Source organism: Polyodon spathula, chromosome 7, assembly GCF_017654505.1.
Source record: "Polyodon spathula isolate WHYD16114869_AA chromosome 7, ASM1765450v1, whole genome shotgun sequence".
In the NCBI taxonomy this organism is placed as follows: domain Eukaryota; kingdom Metazoa; phylum Chordata; class Actinopteri; order Acipenseriformes; family Polyodontidae; genus Polyodon; species Polyodon spathula.
In genome coordinates this window covers 13,424,263-13,448,088 of record NC_054540.1, presented here as the reverse complement: position 1 = coordinate 13,448,088, position 23,826 = coordinate 13,424,263, and the positions used below count along the sequence as shown (strand labels likewise).

At 36.7% G+C, this 23,826-nt stretch overlaps 1 protein-coding gene across 1 annotated transcript in view; it reads left to right on the top strand.

Annotated features, from left to right (window-relative positions):
• The first annotated feature begins 2,141 nt into the window (after nt 1–2,141).
• The window catches only part of LOC121319010 (protein piccolo-like), a 106,333-nt gene continuing 84,648 nt past the window's right edge, over nt 2,142–23,826 (top strand). The window contains exons 1-3 of the mRNA XM_041256243.1: nt 2,142–2,359; nt 4,235–5,984; nt 8,296–9,675. Of these exons, the coding sequence (XP_041112177.1) occupies nt 2,142–2,359; nt 4,235–5,984; nt 8,296–9,675 (3,348 nt within the window). The remainder of the gene's footprint in view (nt 2,360–4,234; nt 5,985–8,295; nt 9,676–23,826) is intronic.

The window sequence follows — 23,826 nt, the reverse complement described above, 5'->3', positions numbered from 1 at the left end:
TCCTATTGTTTGTGTAAATAAAAAGTACTAAATAATTTCGTTTAGCAAATAAAATCCCTTTTAATGGAACTAGAGGTCTGACTTGTGACAACCTACCCCAATCAAATCAGTCCTCTTTAACGTTTTCAGTCAACACTACAGACTTGAATGTAATCTGCAGACTGAAATATAGGAAATATACCTCCACTCAAAACTGCAGACTGAAAAATAGGAAAGATTCCTCCACTCAAAACTGCAGACTGAAAAATAGGAAAGATTCCTCCACTCAAAACTGCAGACTGAAATATAAGAAAGATACCACCACTCAAATAAATTAATTGAATATACTAGTATGTATATATACGCCTTTTTATTTATTTAGTATTTAATTAGTTACACCATAGGTAGTAATGTTAATTAGTGCTGATACAGTTAATTAAAGTCAACTTGGATGTTTAAGGCCAGTGTAACCCACATCTCTAAGTTATGGATGCTGTTCATCCATAACAGAATACATTTTCTATATTAGATGGACAAATAGTTCCCTTGCCATACAAACTCTGGAGGAAAGACTCTTTTTCCATCAGAATAAAAAAAAAAAAAAAAAAAAAAAAAAACAAAAAAAAAAAAACCCAAACAGTGTTATGTAGAGCTTTGAGGTGGCCTTTGATGGTGTGAATCCTGTAACATGCATGTTTCCTGTTTTAAATAATGATGTTGTGTTGGGTTTAATTAAACATTACATTAATCAATTGATTGACGTTTACATGTGTTCTATTACATTCAGTACTCTAGACAGGATAATAACCATAATGGGTTGATGGAGAATTAAGTAAACATGTAAAGAAAATAATGCAAGAATTACAGGTTTCTTTATTATTTGTAAAGTGGTGTTATAAATCAATGGAGAGTGGTATTTTTGTCAAACATTTGTATGTAACATGAAATTATTTGATTAGGTTTATGAATGCCGAGTTTAAAAGCTACATGTTCAATAGTGGCTTTTAAGAATGTTCTGGTAATTTAAAAAATATATATATACTATACTATTTGTTGGATAATGGATTGCTATTGAGTTAAAAATATATATGCACAGAAACCAAGGTATTTACCTACCAAAACTGCTTTTTACATATACTTAAAATGAGAATAAATGTACTATACACTCCAGTAAACATACTATATACAAGATGCCTTGGGATAGTAGACAGCTTCTTGGGTTATTAAAGTCTTATCTGAGGGAGATCTCCTAGCATGACTATTGGCCCATTAAGAGCAGTAGAGGGATGTCCCTTTCTGTAGCACCTGTTTTGTTGATGGGAGTAACCCATCAAAGTATGTCTCCTGTGTGGTTTGAGTTTAACTGTGCTGTCATTACTGTAATGAAAAAAAAACAAACAAAAAAACAGACAAACAAAAAAAAATAAGCATGAAGCAAGAAAGTAAGCCATATTAATTAACTGCATTTCTCCAGCATGCATAACTATTGTAATTACAATCTATAGTTGTGTGTTTTGTTAAGCTTGCGTGCAGTATACACTTACACCAACAGAGGTCTCCGAGAATGCCCGTTCACTTCACCTCTGCTGTTTTCAGTAAATACATGTTATACATTGTTTTGTTTTGTTTATTTGGGAGCAATTATAATAAAAAGTATGCATTTATAATCAGTAAAGATACGAAAAACAATACATATATTCACACCCATTCTCTTTTTATTTGTATTTAAAAAGACGTTCCTATTATCAGCATGAAGTACTACTGTTGAAACCCATTTGTTGTACCATTTTATATTTTATATAAATAATTAAAATTAGGAAATAATAATAACATGCGTTTGTTAGTTCTAGTTCTGGTTTTCGGTAATACAAAAAAAAATGGTTGTCCCGCAAGCACTGTAGTGTCTCTTTAAATTCAATTTCAACGCAGATGTGTTCTGATCACCTGTCAGAAATGGAACATGCGCGTTGGTGGGAAAGGGGGTAGAGGGTTGGATTCAGAGCTCGCTACCTCCGTACAAAGCAGAAGGGATGTGATAGATCAACAGAGACAAACGCTGAACGCGGCTAATCAAAGATGGAGGAGCGACCTGAGAAATAAACAATCAACATAGGAACAAACACAACGTGTTTTTAGAGAAAATAGAATAGGGGAAGTCAATCATGGGGAACGAAGCTAGCCTGGAGGGTGTGGAAGGGGGGCTGGCCGGACTACCAGAAGGGGTTGTAGGGGATGGGAAGGGGGGTTTTGTCCAGATCCCTGCAGGAATGGAGGCGGATCTGAGCCAGCTGAGCGAGGAAGAGAAGAAACAGATCGCAGCTGTAATGTCAAGGGCGCAAGGGCTACAGCCTGGAAATGCAAAGGATCCTCCCATAGAAAGGCATGACACACACACACACACACACACACACACACACACACACACACACACACACATATACATATATATATATAGATATAGATATAGATATATTTTTTTTATGCAGACAGTTCGTTATTAACTAGATACAAATAATTCAAATAAGTGGCGTTTTGTGTTGCGTTCTTCCTCAGTATGCTGAGGAATAAAATGTATTCCTTTCCATTTTTTCTTAAAGATAATTCCACTGTTATAGTAACGGTCTTTTTTATACTCTTCGAGCGTGACTCGACAGTGATTACTTACTGCTTAATATATTAATAATGGTATTATGTGTATTATTATTATTATTATTATTATTATTATTATTATTATTATTATTATTATTATTATTATTATTATTTATAGTTTGGTGTTATCAAAATGTGCTGTTTCTGTTTGCGAAATCATCATCATTGACGTCATAAAAACATATCCACTTAGTCAATATCAGTGTACTGCAATTTCAATATTTTTCATATTAGTAATAGTCTAATAATATGACTGAAGTAAATCGTTTTTCGGTGCATAAGCAATTTTGATATTTGGTCTTGTAACATACAAACACAATATATGCGTTGTACATATAATCTGTGCGAATATTTGTAAGCATTTTCAATATTACTTTATGTTCAGATTGGTTAAAAATGGTTTCTTAGTCACAAACTGATTTTATTATGCGGACACGAGCTGCTTTGGTATCAACAGTTACCAGTAGTTTTTACGCGATGTCAGGGAGTATGCAATATAGTATGAGAATTTCCCATTGGGAGAATGTAGACTTGTTTTAAACCTGTTCAGTTCTTCCTTCATGTAATACTACTGTACACTGTTGTTGCAGTGCCTCTTGTGTCTGTTTTCCTGTTTGACTATAAAGATAACGTTTGAACAACGTGTTATGATTTTTCCTTCAAATATGTAAATTGACACTATCATTTCCCACAACTCTGCCATAGCGCTGATCATTATTTCTCAACACTGTTTGCACTATAATCAATACTACGTTTTAATTCATGACTCCCTGTCCAGGGTGCTGAAACGGTTGCAATAACATAGTTTCACTGTGTGACTTGGGTTACAGTAGGGTTTTACAGCTGCTTTTCTTCAGCAGTTTCAGTACATAGTGATACTATTTACATTATATACTGTATAGTTTTAACTCTACTATTGTGTTGATAATTTGACCACATTTATCATATTGCACCCACATATAATCGTTGTGTATGAGCTATATGAAATAGAGATTTCTTTATAATATATTGTATATTCATTTCCCCAATTTAGGAAATGTCAGACAATAACATGTCAGAATGAAACAATTATAATAGTACATTTATGAGTATATATGTTAACATTATATATGTTAATATATGTTATACAATGTAAGGTCATCATTTTACATAATGCTTATTTTATTTGTGTTCAGAGTATTGCATGGTGCAGAACTTAATGTTTTAAGTAGATATAGCTTTATATATACTCAAGGAGTAATGAGTAATTTTCTGAATTCATGGTTCAATATTCTTGAACAAAATTGTAATTTGTAAATGTTGTCATATTCTTTGTGCATAATTCATATGAATTAAAAAATGCACATTTTTGTTTTTTCAGTCAAAGCTATTTGTGAATGAAAAGTTAAGAATATATCTACCAATCTGCATGCATGCTTTATTGTTATTTCTTTTCCTGCTATCCTCTTAAAACTTTTATCACGTAATAAAAATGTGATATTAAAACTAAACTGTGTCTTAGAAATATTGCATTCATTAATTCTGATTACAGTTTCATCAGTAGTTCGAGATTGTAAATATATATATTTTTTTACTTTTTTTTTTTTTTTTTTTTTTTTTTTTTTAGGAAACCAGGAGTAGGTGAAACCCATCAGCCTAGACAGCCCGGAAAACCCCCAGACCAGGGTCCATCTGGTATCACTAAAAGCCAAACAACCAATGTCTTTAAGACAGAAAAACCCAAGCCTGGAAGGAGCCCCTCCTCCATCAGCTTGCTAGAGTCACGATCACGGCCTGAAGTGAACGAGGATCCAAAAGCAGCCATGATGCCCAGCTTCTTCAGTGAGGGCAACCCCCTCAGCGCGATGTCTTCCGTAGTGAACAAATTCAGCTTTTTTGGGGATGCAGAGGAAACGCAGGAGGAGGCCCTCAAGAAGCAGCAGAAAGCACAGTCACAGCAACCAGGGCCAACTAAAGCAACACAGCAACAAGGGTCCCCAAAGCTTACACAGCAACAACAGGGGCCTTCAAGACCTGGGCCTCAGCAACAAGCAGTGCCTATACATCCACAGCAGCAGGGGCCTCCCAAAACTGGTCCTCAGCAAAAAGGGCCCGCTAAAACTGGACCGCTGCAACAAGGGCCTACTAAAACTGGACCTCAGCAACAAGGGCCTCCCAAAACTGGATCTCCGCAACAAGGGCCTGCTAAACCAGGCCCACAGCAAGGGCCTGCTAAACCAGGCCCACAGCAAGGGCCTGCTAAACCAGGACCACAGCAAGGGCCTGCTAAACCAGGACCACAGCAAGGGCCTGCTAAACCAGGCTCACAGCAAGGGCCTGCTAAACCAGGCCCACAGCAAGGGCCTGCTAAACCAGGACCACAGCAAGGGCCTGCTAAACCAGGACCACAGCAAGGGCCTGCTAAACCAGGACCACAGCAAGGGCCTGCTAAACCAGGACCACAGCAAGGGCCTGCTAAACCAGGACCACAGCAAGGGCCTGCTAAACCAGGCCCACAGCAAGGGCCTGCTAAACCAGGACCACAGCAAGGGCCTGTTAAACCAGAACCACACCAAGGGCCTGCCAAACCAGGACCACAGCAAGGGCCTGCCAAACCAGGACCACAGCAAGGGCCTGCTAAACCAGGACCACAGCAAGGGACTGCTAAACCAGGACCACAGCAAGGGACTGCTAAACCAGAACCACAACAAGGGCCTGCTAAACCAGGACCACAGCAAGGGCCTGCTAAACCAGAACCACAGCAAGGGCCTGTTAAACCAGGACCACAACAAGGGCCTGTTAAACCAGGACCACAGCAAGGGCCTGCTAAACCAGAACCACAGCAAGGGCCTGCTAAACCAGGACCACAGCAAGGGCCTGCTAAACCAGGACCACAGCAAGGGCCTGTTAAACCAGAACCACAACAAGGGCCTGTTAAACCAGGACCACAACAAGGGCCTGTTAAACCAGGACCACAGCAAGGGCCTGTTAAACCAGAACCACAGCAAGGGCCTGCTAAACCAGGACCACAACAAAGCCCTCCAAACCATGGACCTCAACAGCAAAGTCCTGTCAAACCTGGTCCGCAACAACAAAGTCACGTTCAGCTTGGACCTCAACAGCAAGGACCTGCCAAACCTCCCTTCCAGCAGCCCGATCCTCGAAAGGACCCATCTAAACAAGAAATCCTTTTTAGCCAATCACAAGGCCCATCTTCCAGTTCTACACCAGCCCATAAGAAAACTCTTTGTCCTCTTTGTACAACAACTGAGCTGCTTCTTCACATTCCAGAAAAGGCAAATTATAACACCTGCACACAATGTCATATTGTGGTGTGTAGCCAGTGTGGATTCAATCCAAATCCCCACATGACAGAGGTAAGAAGTCCTTCCATTGTATACATTCTTTTCCTTATCAACTTTTGCCATGTTCACACTAGCATTTTTATACCGATATTGTTGCGGATCCGTACCGAAAACTGGAGTTTTTATCAACTGTATCGGTACGAAACATAAAAAGAGCAGGTTTCGTACCAGTACTGTGTAGATACGAAATGGAACAGTTTAAGTGTGGGCAGGTAAATAGACACTGTATCGATACAGTCAAGTCAGTTTTCTGAAGCAAGAGCACGTCTTGCTTTACAGTTTAAATACTTTAAACAGCTGTACGTTTTACAGTGAGAAGTACCTTTGTCATGGCTACACCAAAAATGCCAAAATAAGTGACAAAAAAATCTCCACAAAATTAGTGATGATGACTATGAGGTACAGCCCCAAAATAAAGTCCCTTGTGAGGGAATATCAAAAAGCAAAAAAAAAAAAAAAAAAAAAAAATCAAACAAAGCCGTGATGCAAGCCTGCTGTCTTTGCAGCCTCGTGCTTTTAAAGATGGCTAATTGCTTTCACCTTTTTGTTCGTATCATCCTTTCACGTTCTGCTCGTCTCTTAATAATGATTGACCACCAAAACAAAATACCGTATATGGACAGGACCTCAAAACATGCCGTATTATATATAAACGGATCCATTTCTAACAGATGTGACAGCAGTCGTCATGGAAACGAGTTCAGAATCTGAGCACTGTTGATTCAAACATACATGAATGTGGACAGGTATATCGCAACTGTATAGGTACTCCACTGGTATTGAAAAGCGAGTTAGGACAGAAGTGGTTTCGTACCGGTATATTCTATACTGAAACAAACTACAAGTATCGTACCTGTACAAGTGTGAACAGGGCTTGAGAGATATAATCTTAGAACTCGATCAGCTCTAGAGGGGTGAGGGTACTGTAATGGTCTAAGTTTAGTACTCCACTACAAAAAGCTTTTTAATAAAAGTTTAAATGAAGCAGGGAACCCACGTGATGAAAGTACATATAGTACCAGTACAATTTTAGATATTTCATATTTTGAGGTGCACATTTCTTAAACAAAACACCAACGGAAATTAGAACTATTCACAGTCAGCACAGTAATATGCACTTACTATACTTTACCATGCATTCTTTTTAACATAATTCCCCACCATTCTGTGTGATGTATCTTACGATTTAACTTACCTGTCTGTGCTTTATTACATTCTGAATTCCAAGGTATTGAGAGATGTGTCTAGATATCTTACTTTAAATTACATTTTGTTTAAAAATGCTACCTATTTCTCTGGTTTTCTGTAACAAATAAACATAATGTTACTGTTAATTTTGTTCCAGACATGATATGCATTACTGTAACAGATATTTGGTATAGTGGGGTTTAAACCCACAAACTTTAATTAAAAAACCTACTCTCGGGACATAATCTAATATAACACCTGCTTCCCACTTAGCTGTATGCTGAGGAAGAGCATCTGTATTATTTGGGTCATTTTTTTTCAGAGCAGCCACATAGGACCTGTTTCAGTTAATTTACAAAGGGTCCTTTTTGAATTTATTATCCAATTTAATGAATCGTGTTCTTTGCTGTATAAGTAGACTTTCTGACCTACTGGTCTTTGTTTTAATACAGTAAACAAACTACTGTTAGAATTGCATTTTAACTTTAACCAGTAACTTAGTAAACTGTGAGATAATTAGTATGATGAGAAATCGCCAAAAGTCATCATGCTAGCAAAGCTTTCATATTTGAATTCATGACATTGGTTATAATCTTCTCATAAAATCCTAACAACATTCCCCATTGAAGTAGGACTAGAATGGATATGGTTACATTTGCAGTGAAAGGCCTAATAATCAGCATTGCTACAGAGGTCCATTTGCTACTAATGTAATATCTTGGTTGCAACTAAGCATGAAATGCAGTTGATCTTTTTGTGGGAGCTACTAAAAGATTACCTAAATGATATAGTTCATGGATTCAAAAGTAGTACAACATTCCACTTAAAAAAGACTAAATGCTTAAATTCTAGACTAAATTCTTACTTCTCACCCCACTAAATACTAAATCTAAAACATGGTTAGACTGTAAACAAGACCATATCACTTAATTTCGCTTACCGTAAAGAGGTTTCTAAACCTGGTCTAGATTGTTATGTGTTATGTTTGTTATCTAGAAGAAACAAATATGCATTTGTGTGTTATCTGGTAGATAATGCCAAAACAGTAAGTTAAATATTAACAGAGCAGAAAGAGAGCTTGCCAATTATGTCTTCATTCTTTATCAGCCTCTAATGCTGTGGAAAATTATTGCAGGTCAAAGAGTGGTTGTGTCTGAACTGTCAAGTGCAAAGAGCAATGGGCATGGATGTCTCTGGACCTGCAAAGCCACAAGCTCAGCAGCCCAAACAGCAAGTCACCCCTGGCTCCCCTCAGAAGGGCAAACAGGCATCACCAGTACCACCGCTTCAAAAGACTGAACCAAGCAAGGCACCAGAGCCAAAAAAACCTTCTCCACTAGCCAAACAGCAGTCTATGTCCAGTTCTCCACCCATAAAGCTTAAAGAACCCTTGAATGATTCTTTGACCCAGCAACCAGCACAGCAGAAAGATTCAACTCCCAAGCCTGACCCATCAAGGCCACAAAAGGATAGTAAGCAGAAACAAATGGGGGTTCAGAAACCACCAGATCAGACTGTGTCTACCTCTTCTGCTCCTGGCATCAAACAAGCTTCACAGGTTCCCCAAGGTCCATCTCCTACACAACAGCTTACACAGGTACACGATCCAGCTAAGCCAACATCACAGCCTCTACAAGCTGGTGTAAAACAAATGCAAACTGATCTGAAATCACAGCCCCAGCAGAAATCCAACTCAAAACCCACAGATCAGTCATTGGAAGCAAAGAGTCAAAAATCTGGAGACCCCATAAAACAAGCGCATACACAGTTGAAAGAAACAGCTAAGGGTGTGACTCCTAAAACTGATTCCAAAACTGGTTTACCAGTACTGGAGACAGCAAAATCTGAACAGCAGCTACCAAAAGGTTCCCCAATACCAACATCTGCCAAGCCTACACAGCCTGCACAAGTGCAACTCATTCAGCAGCCGCCAAAACCTCAAGAGCAGTCAAGACGGTTCAGCTTAAACATTGGGGGTGTAACAGAGACACCTAAGCCACAGCCTACCACTCCTCAAGAAACTGTAACTGGCAAGCTATTTGGATTTGGATCTTCATTCTTCAGTCAGGCATCAAATTTGATCAATATGGCAGACAAGCCAGCAGAACAGCCTGCTCCCGTTGCTAAACAGCAACTTCCTTCTCAGCCTGTGACTCGTCAGCAACCACCCAAGGAAGCCAGTTCGGCTCAGGCCTCTCCAAAACTCCCCCCTGCCAAAAAGGAAACACAGCCTCCAGTGGTACAGAAACAAGAGCAACCAGTTGTTGGAAAAACCCCTGCCTCTGGTCAGGAGAAAAAATCTATTTCTGAAAAAGAAGTTAAACTGCCGGTAGAGGCAACTAAGACCGTGGCAGGAAGCAATGCTCCCCCTGCACCTCCCAAATCAAACTGTCCACTCTGTAAAGTTGAGCTCAACATTGGTTCTAAGGATCCACCTAACTTTAACACTTGTACTGAATGCAAGAACGTGGTATGCAATCTTTGTGGATTTAATCCAATGCCTCACCTCACAGAGGTAAGAAACCATATATTTCATAATTCGTAACTGAGAAGGATGTTGATTAGCATGGCATATTTTCCTACAGTGTTACCATCTTTGCTTATAATGAGGTTCAAAAGTCACTTGACTAGTTTATATGCATAGAGCAAAAAACTTGTCAGGAAGCAATAGTGGGCAAGGTGGCAAGGATGGTATTGTGGACACCTTGTGTCATTGGCATATATTTTGGGGGTTTTCCGGTGGGTTATAGTGTGCCACCCAAGGATGCAAACCATCGTGGAAATGATGCTCATGTTAATTTTCAAAGCTTCCCTGTCATGCAAGGCTCCAATATACAGTACACCCTCATCCCCCATGGTCTATGATGTATATTTTTCACTGGCATTGACTGGTGGAGTGATTTTTTTTTTTTTTTTTTTGTGCATTGCCCCCACCTATATAAATATATCAATTTTGTTTTATTTTTGTTTTTATTTTTTCCTTAAAAAGAACATGGAAAACAGCGTTAATGTTTTAGTTACCATTTGGATTGTGCTAGTTAGTTCTTAATTATAGAGAACACCATTAAATGAGGAGTTTTTAAATTAATTGTAGTTACATTTACTGAAACTAAAAACAGTGAAATAGAGACTATCTAGAATAGGTTCTTTTTGTTTTCTAGTTAGTTCTAGTTAATTAGTTAATAGTTTATGTTATGTACAAGCAGGTACAAAGATAACAGTAGTATAGCAGGGTATAGTGCATCACCTGATTTTTCAGATGTACATGTATATTCCAGGGCATTTATAACTTTGGTTCTGTACTGTGTTATTATACAAAAACAAAAAAGAAATGCAGAAAGATTTTGAAAGTTTTTCTTTAAAGCTGCAAAAGTCAAGGCTGTACAAAACAATACCCCTCATTAGCATGACATTGTTTGGTGATATGTTCTGTGCAACCGTTTGCAACAAATGAAAGCAAATGGGGAGAGAAAGTCAAATCTGGCGGATTCTAGAATGCCTGGTTTCAGTGAATCGGAGAGCAGGTGATTACTGAACAGTGTCTCAAAATGAAGTCTGTTCTAAGGTTATTAGCATTTAAAGTGATTTGTTGTACTGTTTTTACATCAGAAAACTAAAAACAGAAACGAAGACAATAATTCTGCTAGAATTTCGATTCCGCTATTTTCTAGACCTAAAATTACAGTACTTAAAATTATGTACTGTGTCTTTATACTTGTGTTATACCCCAGTCCCATTGGATTAATTATTTGGTTCTAACATAAATACTTTTCTTTGAAACACTTCAATTGTGAGCATTTTGCTAAAAAATGCATCATAAAATGATAATAGCATTGTAGAGAGTAATACTAACGACAAACACTGACATGGAAACGGTTTGTATTTTGCTTTAAATAGGGTAGAATATAAAGTCTCACTCATAACTGCATTATTGAGCTAAAGATTAAACCATGAGCAGTATTTTTTAAGAATAATTAGCTAAAACCGTAATTGTTTAGTGGTGGTTAATGAACCAGAGAGTTTTCCCTTCAAGCTGCATATATTATAAAAGCCATCATAGCATAAGCTAACACACAAGTGGTTTTTAATCAAGCTTTTTAAACCAGACTGGCTCTTTGGTAAATGCAGGTTATTGGGACAATAAATGCTGAGCTCTATGAAAATGGTCCAACCTAAGAAATGATTTGCACATTGAAACCACTGATGATTTATTGTTTCACTGTTTCTGACACAACAGACACAATGCATCTGACTGGGTGTTGCTAATATTCTGTGTGTTACTAATATTGTGTGCATTGGTAACTTTGTGTATGTTAAAGACCGGTGCTTATAATGCTAAAAGACAAGTGTAAAGTAATGTTTTTTCAACATTTGTTTTGGAATATGTAAAAATGGCTGGAATATCTTGATTTGAATTTGTGCTCTTTTTCTTACAACCAAATGAATAATTTTATATCACGCTTTAAAGAGTTTGCAGTTTGTTCAAGCTATTTTTCTTCTTCTTCAATGGTGGTTCCTCTGCTGCTTTTTTAAAATTTGTTTTAGAAAAACAGCAGTACTAGAGCTGCTTCTGGTTATTGTGTTTTGTATCTGTCTCTGACATTTTATTTCATTACATTCTTTAAACAAGATCCCATAAATAAAATAATTACTGCACCAAACTACAATACGTGATTATAGCATCAAAGTAATAGTATATTCACTTTTTTACTTACTGTGTCGTTATAGCCAGATAGAAGACATAAACATTAGGCATAACGCTATATATTTCGCAAGCTTTCCTGCATAACAGAGAGCATGAATGGAAGCACTTATCTCGCGAAGTGTCAACATTTATCTGTATCATGAGATAAACATTGGGAAAATTGAAGGTGATAGCAGCAAGAGAGGAGACATGGGGGATATCCATACTCCTGGATATTAGATTGAATTTAATCATTATATTTTTCATCGGGGATTAACTAAGTACATGTATAATTTTGTCACCAGGGAGGTTTATGCCCCATATCCTTTCCCTCAGTTAATCTAATACTGAATTAAATTTCCAGATTACATAACCACTGTATAAGCAAAATAAATAAATAAATACATTTTACCTGCAGGATAGACATATAAACCTAAGATAATGCACGTCTGTGCAATTTTGCTCAGGAAGGCCAAACATACTGCTGCCTGAGGTTAGCTCCTTTTCAAAAAAAATTTAAAAATGAAAAGACGTTTAATGTTTATCACGCTGCGGCGTTCATTTTTATTAGGGTTTTAAAACTATGAACCTGTGTCCAGTAAACAGCCTTTTTAGCTTATGCCTTTACCAGTGTTGTATGACACATAACCTTAGATTTTTCAAGTACTACACTATAGATTTTAGATGTTAACCTGCTGTTTCCTGATTGCTTCCTTATACCCTTTGTACCAGTCACTGGTAGACAATGGCTTGGTTTACATGCACAAATAAAAATAAGTCCCACCCAGTTTGGGTGTACATGTTGTTTTCTTTCAGAGAGAGAACTCCTTCAAAATTCAAATGACCTATTTTAATATTAAAATCTGGAAAGGTGCAGTATATTTAAATATTTCTGTCAGTGTTCCAATTTGGCCTGATATAGTGCAGCTTTCTTATACTGGGTTAGTTTTTAGGTTGTGTTGAAGTACCGCCAGTGCAGCCTGTCCCATTTGGCTACCAAATAAATAAATAAATAAAAAATAAACAGACATAGCGTTAAAACATTTATGATTTGCTTGTGAAAAATACCCTTACATTATATATATATATATATATATATATATATATATATATATATATATATATATATATATATATATATATATATATATATTTATATATATATTATATGTGGTTTGAAAATTCAGTTTTTGACTTGCAGTATGCTCTGCGCTTGCACTTACTTACAGTTTGGTATTTCACTTTTCAGCCAGCGTCATTGCCGTCCACAAACAATGTCTATAAATGTCCAGTCCTTTATTCTCAGTTTTACAGAAATAATCACAGTAACTAGGCAGATACAGTATGCTTACGGATTCTGGTGGGTTCAAAGAATCCCCTTCACTTCCAGTGAATATTCAGGAAATCAGAATCGATTTGGACAGATAACTCCTGAACAATGCTCTCATTTTATTGATAGGTAAAGTGAGCCATGCTCAGTTAAATCAGTTACTGTATTTGGTGTACTTTCTGGATTCCTAAGACTGTAAAATATTACACCACCTCGCCCTATATTTTATGTAAGCAGTGATGCATGCCATATCTTACTGCACTCTTGGTTATCCATCAACAAGTACCATGAACCACTTACTTCTTTCGAGCTAATTTTGCTATTTTAAAGTAGCTACAAAAGGCTGACCTTTGCAGTCTGGAATGAGAAAATGCATTGCATTCACCTTACAGTGAAATTATACAATGTCTTTGTTATTTAGGAAAGTGTTTACATGCATAAGTGCATTAAAAATGAAACTGTATTTTGCCTTGATAATGGTCTGTCGTAAAATACCATTACGTGTGTAAAAGACATTAATCTTCATGTCCTAATAGGATTTCATAGTCTTCAAGCAGCATAAAGGCATTATTACATGGAACGGTTTATCTTAGTCAACCAAAAGGTTTAAACCTCTGAGATGCATATTGCCTCCATTATCACAGTCACTCTCTATTTTTTCATCACCTCATATCTAAGCATTTACATAGGGCTGCATCGCCAGCTGGATTGCAATAAAGGAATGTTGGAAAGGACAATCTTGACAACATTTTCACCAACACATGTATACTGACCTCAGTATGTGTCAAGCTGTGCGTCTACTGGAAGAATACATTCAAGTTTTCAAGTCGGGGTAGGCAAGAATATTTACTCCCATGGGACCCACAGTCTTCTGGTTACAAATTCAGGTTTTACCGAACCATGAACAAACTGAAGCCAGTTTTCTTGCATATGTGAAAAGTGCAGTTTGAGTATGAAGCCTCACTGGTGCAGTAATACATTCGTTTTGCTAGAGAGATGAATACATCTTTGTTGTTTTACTGAGTGAAACCAGTTAAAGAATGATCGTCTAACATTGACTAATTGTTCTGAACTTTTAGGAAACGAGAGTTCAGTCCAGGAATAAATAATCAAACAGCAGCTGATATGTGTATGGTATGGGGTATTGTGGCATTTTACAGGCTTATGTCTATGATACTATATAAATAGATATTTCACTTAAGTCTTGTATATCAGAATATTATCTCCTTCATGTTATTTAATTGTCTTTAGTACCCTAATGTAATTGTGTGGTTTGTGTGGTCTTTCATGCAAATAGCTGATAAAGGCAGCGACCACAAAGACTCCTCAGCATAACAAACCTTTTTAAAAGTGAAATTGGGAACAGCCATATCATATAAAAAAAAAAAAGAGCTTGAAGCTCCATTAAGAGAGAGATCACCAGGGATCTGGTGAAAGGGGGAAAAAATAAGTACTGTGAGAAGCATAGTGTTTTGGTTAAAACCATGTGTAAAAGTGTTTGTGACTGGTAAATGGCTTAGGTGTCCAGAGTGCCAGTTTAGGACAAAGAAGTGTTTAGTTAGTGCTCCAAAGGAGGATTTTGTTTTTGTTCATTTTTGCATTATTAAAAGTGCTTGTCAGCACTAAACCGTCAATTTCTGTTGGGTCTACGTTTTTAAAAGGGGCAAATAAACGAGTGGAGTGAAGTTTTGTGTTTACTATATATAATCACTATATATAATGCATATAGAGTAAATATATATATATATAATATATAAAAAAAAAAAGTTTTTTTTTTCACGATTATCTGCTCCCGGGTCCTATGATCAATTTTTTTTTTTTTTTTTTGACTGACATTTATCATACTCATGATCATGCATACAAAAATATTAAATTATTATATATATATATATATATATATATATATATATATATATATATATATATATATATATAATATATATCATAGTGTAACATTATGGAATTTTATTTCAACACCTGCACAATCCCAGAGTATAATATATTAACTCTGGCATGCAATCCATGAAATATGCCTTTTTAACATGATTGATGTTGTTAATATAATGTTTAACTTGACAAACACAGGTCTATACAATTGATCTAACACTGCTGTCTTTAAAATATTATCCTCCCTGGAGTTAATATTTTAATATTTTCTTCTCATTGCTCTAAAATGGCTGAATAGATTTCCTTCAAATGCTAGTGAATTTTAACCACCCACGTGAAATGAATGCTTTGCTGGTACTCCGACACTCTGAAATACAAAACTGTGGAGTGTGCAGATGCATTTTCTGGTGGCCATATTGTTACCTGCAAAGTCTGATGCTCAGCTGGTCATCTTATAAAATACAAACAAACCCCTTTCTTAAAGTCTACTGCCGGCAGGGACATGATTGCATCACTGTTCTCTTTATCAGTTTTCTTTTGTGAGATAACCAAAGATTGCTTAAAACTGAGGGAAGGGGAACAATATAGCCATCTTCTTTTTTCACGACATTTCAGTCTTTGTGGTGTTTTAACCAAACTAATTGACAAAGCAATTTGGAACATAAAATGGACATACATTGAGAAAGAAGTTACCCGCCTGGCAGCAAGTCTGTCCATTAGGTATGCAGCCTGAAATACAGAAAGTAATTAAATAAGAGTATTATCTTATGCACTGGAGTGACCAGTTGTGTTAACTGTCTTTGTCAAGAGTTTTAAAAGGTTTCTTCTTTTTTCAAGAAAATGTTAATGCCTTGTGTGTGTGTGTGTGTGTGTGTGTGTGTGTGTGTGTGTGTGTGTGTGTGTGTGTGTGTGTGTGTATGCTCTTTTATAATATGAAAAGCTTTCTTCTAAAATAATAAAATAATCTAAAATAATAATTGCTGCAACTTTGAAAGGGGGACATAAAGTTTAAAAATCTGGCACAGAAACTGAAACTCTCGTGGAATAAGTTAAAATATAAATACAATGGGGTTTATGATATTCATACAACTTGTATTGTTTTCCTTGACAACAGTCTAAAAAACATAAACATGGATTGTGTAATAAGCTTAATTTAAAGTCTGGTCTGAGAAACTCATGAGTTCAATTTGTGTCTGTCGGGGTCCATGAGTTTGATTTTGCTTTTTATTATCTATATGATTAAAATTCACCTACCAGGTATTTCATTATTTACTGGCAAATGACACCAAGGCTTCACAAAATAATCTTTTCCATCCTTATGATCACTTATCATTTGTTTCCAAATTGACCTTTTAATCATTGGAAAGCTGCTGCCAGTTCTCTGTGGCTTTTCTAAGAATGACATTCTGTAGCTTAAGGGAGAAGGTTACAGATATAAAAGCGGTCTTTTATTTTGCACTTCAAAGGCGATGACTTGAAATACAATTATCTAGTGCAATGAATGAAAGTTATAGAGCAATGAATGAAAGGGAATGCTGTAGGATCATCCCTTTCTAGAAGGAAGATTATATATTTTCACTTATTAACAGCAGTAAGCCAGCATTCCAGTCAAACTCATAATCCTTGGGAGGGTGGGAGGGAGGGAGGGAGGCAGTGAGAGAGAGAGAGTGAAGTCTTCTTCATTGTTATGACAACAGTCATTCTAAAACCTGGACAATACGATTATTTCAATCAGAATTATGTTTTCTCATCAATTATTCTTAATGGAACAGTATTAACAGTCCTACTACTGTAAGTGATACATTTCAGATTTATAGCCATAACAATAATTAACACTGTAGCATAATGGTATGAAAGGGTGGTGTGATGTGCTGAGAGATATTACAATGTGCAGAAGGGCCTCTGATGACTAGTCACTGATATCTGCACATCACACAACCGTGAAGCACGATAATGTTTTTATAAAACAGCCATAATCATAGGTTATAAATAGGCTTGCTACTATTTGATTTTGATTTTTTTTGCCAAATATTGGCGATTATTTTACAAATAATTTACTGTTTTTTTTTTTTTTTCAATCTTTATTTTTCAATTCAAGCTGAGATTGGGTGAAATCGATCTTTATGCTTTAAAAAAAAGACTCTGTATGCCATTGAGAAATATCTCATCGAACAAAACCCTTTATCATATTCAACATGCAACAAAACCATGGTTACCAACATTCTAATTAAAATAACGTTTGGTCACAGCAGAGCTATACCTTGTAAAGATAAAGATCCTACACAAATTAAAAAATGGTCTCAAATAAACCGTAGAAAACACAGCATATAAAGTGTATTACACAGACATTTATAGCATAAATTTACAAGTAAAAATAATATGCACAGAACAAAACATTAGATAGTTGAACAGAACTAACTTGCACTTATTATTTGGAGTCTGAGCTCCTCCTCTCTCCTGCTTCAGCACTGCTGGACTTAGATACCCCTTCTCCGCTGGCACATTCGACCTGTGAGGGCTCAGTACAGTACGAGGGGTTCTCTACTGGCTATTTGTCGAGCTGAGCGAGAACCACACCGTGAAATTCTGGCCTCACAAGACATCTGAATCCAGCTGCAAACCAAGCCAAAGCAGGGGCGGAGTTAAGGATTTTCGTAATTACATTACATTTCTGAAAATGTATGCATAATACTTATTAAGTGTTTTCCTCTTGTGGCCCATTTTCAAATCAAACTACAGCAATAGCTAAGTAGGCACTTTGAATGACAGGCGATGTAGCTGGCAAATGAAAGTGCACAGTCAGTTCAGGTCTTGATGATTGACAGTCATGTAAATGAATGTGAGCACTGTAGCACTGCTTCAGTCAACGTGATCTGTCAGAACAGGGTGAAATAACTGACAGTGAAACTACAGTAGCCTACTAAAGGACCACTGAGGTGACTGACAGCGACCGCACACGCACAGGCAAAACTATTATTATTCTTGAGTATGAGTATACTGGGAGCAATCTATATTTAAAAAATGATCCAGTAAATTGCATGGTATCTAAAACATTTTTAATGAGAGAATGTTTAGCTTTAACAAATCTAAACGTTACAAAAGCTAAACAATTTCAAAGTTACTGTAAATAAATCTGGCATTTAAAGAATTACTATAGTGTTTACAGGTTTCTAATTGCAGTAAAGTCCTGAAGGTAAGCACGTATGGCTCAGCTCTTCCCTTCCCAATGTGCTCAACTACCAGTCAGTAATGCTGTCTAACTTGGGTTCTATTGAGATAAAATATTAACAGTCTCCCTCTGGTACCTATACTACTCTGTACACAACAGAATAGGTTTATGTAAACATTTTTTGGAAACTTTTAAGTTAACAAAGCAAGTGACAGTTTAATTTTATAAAACATCTCTGAGTGCAGAGCTTGTATTCAGCATTGTGAGTAATCTCAGCGATTGAGATGGATACAGACTCACACTGTTAGGGTATCCTGTGCGGTCTGTTAGGTGGAAACAAGGTATTAGTTGGTTCCATGCTGTTCACTTTTACAGTAGGATAAGTTGCCAAAAACTGCCATTGGTTTATATTTAATACAATGCTACAAATCTGGTTTTCTTTAACTTCAACCTGTATTTAATCTCATTGCTGGTCTGTGGAAACCATTGGCCAATTTGATTGTTTAAAAACGAATAAGGACACTGCTGGCAGGTTATAATTCTACCTTTTGGGTACTGCTGTGACATTGCAACTTTTAAAGGAACTTTTCAAAAATGAAATACAATTTATAGCTACTGTATGGCTTTCTGACTGAATTTATGTCTTCAGAAATGAGCCACATGTTAAAATCGCTCTTAATTGTGATGACAGAAATTTTAACTTAAGCTTATTATGTATATCTTAGTATCGTGAACCAGATTTCCTTGATACCTCATTATTTTGGTGCTTAAGAAAAACTTACCATGATCATATTTTTGAGGTTTAGTTAATGCTGTATTTCCAAGCAATTACTAAGTTTGCAACTGGCTGTCTGACTGATGAGATACCCTTGGTAAATGTGCTATGCAATCTGATCACTGGATTTTTTTTCAGCTAATTAAAATAATTCTGTTTAACCCACATAGCCAATTCAAGCTCAACTTGGGTGATACTGGATGTTGTTTTTACACATTTGACAAGGTAATTTTATGTCCATTATGCAGTATCACATGCAATCTCAAAGGTCGGTCTGTGGCCAGTTTATATTTTTTAGTTGTCATGGTGTTTTCAAGGATGGGAAACACTTGAACTAATATTGCTGCCTGTGACAAGGATGGCACTAGTGGTGACATCAGGCCAGAATGCAGGAAGAAACACAATCAAGTTACTGCAGGGCAAAAAGACGTGGTGTGCCTGTTTATTTAAATAACACAAAAATAAAATAAAAGGTTTTAACAAAAACAGTGATCACAGAGCAAAATATATATTTAAACATAAAACAAAATCACAAACACAAAATACAACAAAGCCCAGGTCAGGCTGGGCAATCGCCTACATTGATCCTATCCTGTTTTGTTTCTTAATTTTTTCCCTCCTCTCCCGCTCTCGTTCACTCCTCCAAACACCCACCTGGAGTTCAGAGAGCTGCCAGCTTTTATGCAGGTGACCATCTCCCAATTGACAAGAAATTAAACAATTAACTAATAGAGAGATGGCCACCTTCTGCACAAAACATTTGTCTACGGCATCATATTTACAATAAGTACATAATACAAAAGTAAATCCAAAATTTGCACCGGGCGGGGAGTGCCCCATTCTTAAATGAATACTAAATCAAAACAATAATGTGACGGACGGAACCTCGCTCATCCTCCACGTATAAAAACATTTTATAGCAGGGCTTTGCCCCGCCTCCGTTTTAATAGAGTGCACGGCTTTCTCCTGCTTCCCTGCTACACTGCTGTATTGAGGACATGGCTTTTGGAAACTCATAATACAATACAAACTTGGAAACTAAGTTGTAGTTTAATATGAAAATGGTCAATCGCTTACCTCAATTTGACATCACGTAATGTATGCTAATAAAACTAGCGGGTGTATGATGAACCTCCATATTGCTGTTTAGTATTCTTCGCAGCCTCTACCGCTACCAAAACAAGACGGGTTTGTACATCCCATGTAAGTTAAATACAAATAACAGCGTTGCCATTTCGTCCCCAAACTCCATGTTACCAACACACTTTATACAGCCATGGTTATATATGGTTGGTACACCACTGTATTGGATGATTCTCGCAATCTCTTTGCAGGTGGTGTACAGTAAACATAAACCATTTCAGTGCCACATGGTTTTAACAGCTGGACATATGAAATGATACAAAACTCTTTTTCATACAGTACATATAGTTGGTATACTGCTGTAGTCTATTATTCTCTCGACAATGTGGCATTATAGGTGGTGTACAGTAGAAAAGACCATTTCACTGCCACACCATTTTAGCATCAATGATACAGATCTTTGTTTAAATTTCCATTTTACTTCATGATTACAAACTATTTGATCTGACATGACATTCCCCTTAGATTATGCCCAGGGGAGGCTTTGTTTTTGTTCTAGTTTGGTCTGAAAATGTAAGTCAGTTTCTGTAAGGTGAAAATACTCAAGCCTTATTTTTTAGTTGGGAAATCAGCATATATTTTTCCATGGCTACTGACTGTTATCTCCTTTAGGAGTTGCAGCTCTGGCTTATTGATGCTATAAATAGCTGTAGAAAGCTGCAGTGATGTTACCTAGTGCTGTCAAAGCAGTTTATAGCTAAGCTGTTTTGATGCTAGAAGGCGCCCACAGGCATTCTGGCTCCATACAAGTCAGTATTAAAAAAAGGGCTGAAACTAGCAGAGCACCAAGTAAACTAATTTAATAGGGATAGATCTCTCTCTTATGCCCTGTCCACACTATGCCTTTAATGTTTAAAAGCAAGCTTTAAATCAGCTTAAAGTGCTAAATAGTGTTATCATCTACACTTCACTGCGTTTAATACCATACTTGAGAAACGGACTCAAGACCACCTCGGGGTAGTCTCGAGTCTGGTTCTAAATTAGGTTGCATCAGGTAGTGCGGTTTGTCAGAAGTGTGGACGCTGTAATACCAAAATACAGTTTTTGTGTATCCTCTAGTATCCCAAAATGCTTTCTGATATGTTCTGGCATGTGGACATTACAAATACAGTAGTCAGGAGCCTGATGGAGTTGATAACCACTATCAATACTGCTGTCTCCTATACAGTTTCTGAGGCATGTTCTAAAATGGTGGATCATGGAGCGACGGGATCAGATGCCAAAATCAAGGCTAAGCACATTCATGCTAAGGAGCGCTTTGTTCTCTGTGGGCATGGGCTCCATAACTTGCCGGGTTGTACAGTACATGGTACAGTGCATGATGGGATAATGTCATATTAAGCCTGACTAAACATTAAACGGTACTCTAGTGTGGACACTGAGCTGGATTAATTAAACTGTTTTTGAGTACTGTTCTCGAGATTGGTTATGTAGTGTGGAAAGGGCCTTATATGTTAATTATTATTTTAATAGTTATTCATCAGAAGCAAACATTCCCCTTAAAAAAGCAAATAAGATTACAAGCTTTTTAATAACTATATTATTTAGTACTGCAGCATGCACAACACATAACTCAAGCCTAGTTGCATATTTGCAGAGATCCACATGAGCCCAAATAATTATACTGTTACAAGCAGGGTCCTCACTAACAGAGGCTAACGTCTAAATTATCTACACTGCTTTTAATAGATAGTGTACAATGTCATTTAATACAATTTGCATTCTTTCTGTATGATGTGTTCAGGACAGATTTCACTTCTCTGTTTAAAAGTCAAGCCATGATAAGACAGAAATGCAGGTTATCAAAATACAATTGTATGCAACAAAATAATACAAAATTGATTTTTTGCAAATTTGAGAGATACTTTAGGTGGAGTTCAAATTGAATATATTGACAATATATGTAATATTGATATTTAAAAAAAAAAAAAAAACTGTGTGTGTGTGCGTCTTTCATGATTAATTTCTGAGTTTGAACAAATAGGATGCTGATTGCAAAAGTATAGTTTTCAGTTGACTCTTTACCTTAAAATAAACAGTAGTCAAAGTAAAATAACCTGGACTCCCACACACAGTTGCACTGCCTTTAGAAAGCCTGTGCAACAGTATAATTTTTTCTCATTTGCAGACTGTTTATTCTTTAGATTTCTGTTTATTTTGGAAGCCAGCACTCTACTATAAATTAAATGGCCAATAATCTCTATTATCATGCAACCTGATAGATTTAGTCATAATAAGAGTGCAGGCTATTTAACACACTGTATTTTAGCAACAGCTGCTACTGAAGGCACCTGCTAGTTAACTGGATGCTGTCCAAGTACAGTCAAGGCCTCTACAGAAAAATGTTGTTTCTATTTTAGAACTTAAAAATAGAACCCCAGTTTTAATTAAACACAATAATGTAAGACATTTTTTAAAGGTTGATTGTACTAACGCTGGGACGATGCCTAATTTTTCACTATCGATATATCGTTCTCCAAAAAAGCTGATTCATCGACATTATGAAATGTTAAAAAAATGAAACCACTGCCCGCAGAGACATTGGTACATGTTCTATAGCACTGATTTTTATGTCGTGAACAGGGAATTTTCAGAAGAAACTGTTTCATGGTAAGCTTGTCTTTGTCTATGTCTACTACCATTATTTATACTGTGTACTGTTTTGCATGTTAACTTCGTTGGTCTGAAATAGTTACACTGGAAAATAATATAACTATGTTGATACAATATGTAAAAACACAGATTTTCTGATTAAAAATGCAAATTTTGAGATGGTATGCTTTTTACAAATTAACATTTTTAAAGGCTAGCGCTACCTCTGCATCTCATTAAGTGGTCGCACAAATTAGTTGTGTTACCAGAGTATCCCAAACATTCTTCAAACTTACTTTAGAACATAATTGCCAAACATCAGAAGGCATTGTATTTGTAGCTTGGTCGATACAGTATTTGTAAGTCTAGCACAATGCTCTCAACTTGCTCAGTTATTTTGAAGATCCAATCCCACTGCTGTATTGAGGTAAACACTAAATCGCATGCAGATTCAATGAGTCAGACCTGAGGGGAGCAGAGAAGCTCTGCACTTAATGCAAAAAATAATTGCTGACTCCAAATTTAATTAAAAAAAATAAAAGCTTTCCTTTGCTTAAACCCTTTGCAAAAAATGATGAACAGGCTTGATTATCAATAGTTGTCAAACGATACGATGCATTGATAAGAACATAAGAACATAAGAAAGTTTACAAACGAGAGGAGGCCATTCGGCCCATCTTGCTCGTTTGGTTGTTAGTAGCTTATTGATCCCAAAATCTCATCAAGCAGCTTCTTGAAGGATCCCAGGGTGTCAGCTTCAACAACATTACTGGGGAGTTGATTCCAGACCCTCACAATTCTCTGTGTAAAAAAGTGTCTCCTATTTTCTGTTCTGAATGCCCCTTTTTCTAAACTCCATTTGTGACCCCTGGTCCTTGTTTCTTTTTTCAGGCTGAAAAAGTCCCTTGGGTCGACACTGTCAATACCTTTTAGAATTTTGAATGCTTGAATTAGGTCGCCACGTAGTCTTCTTTGTTCAAGACTGAACAGATTCAATTCTTTTAGCCTGTCTGCATATGACATGCCTTTTAAGCCCGGAATAATTCTGGTCGCTCTTCTTTGCACTCTTTCTAGAGCAGCAATATC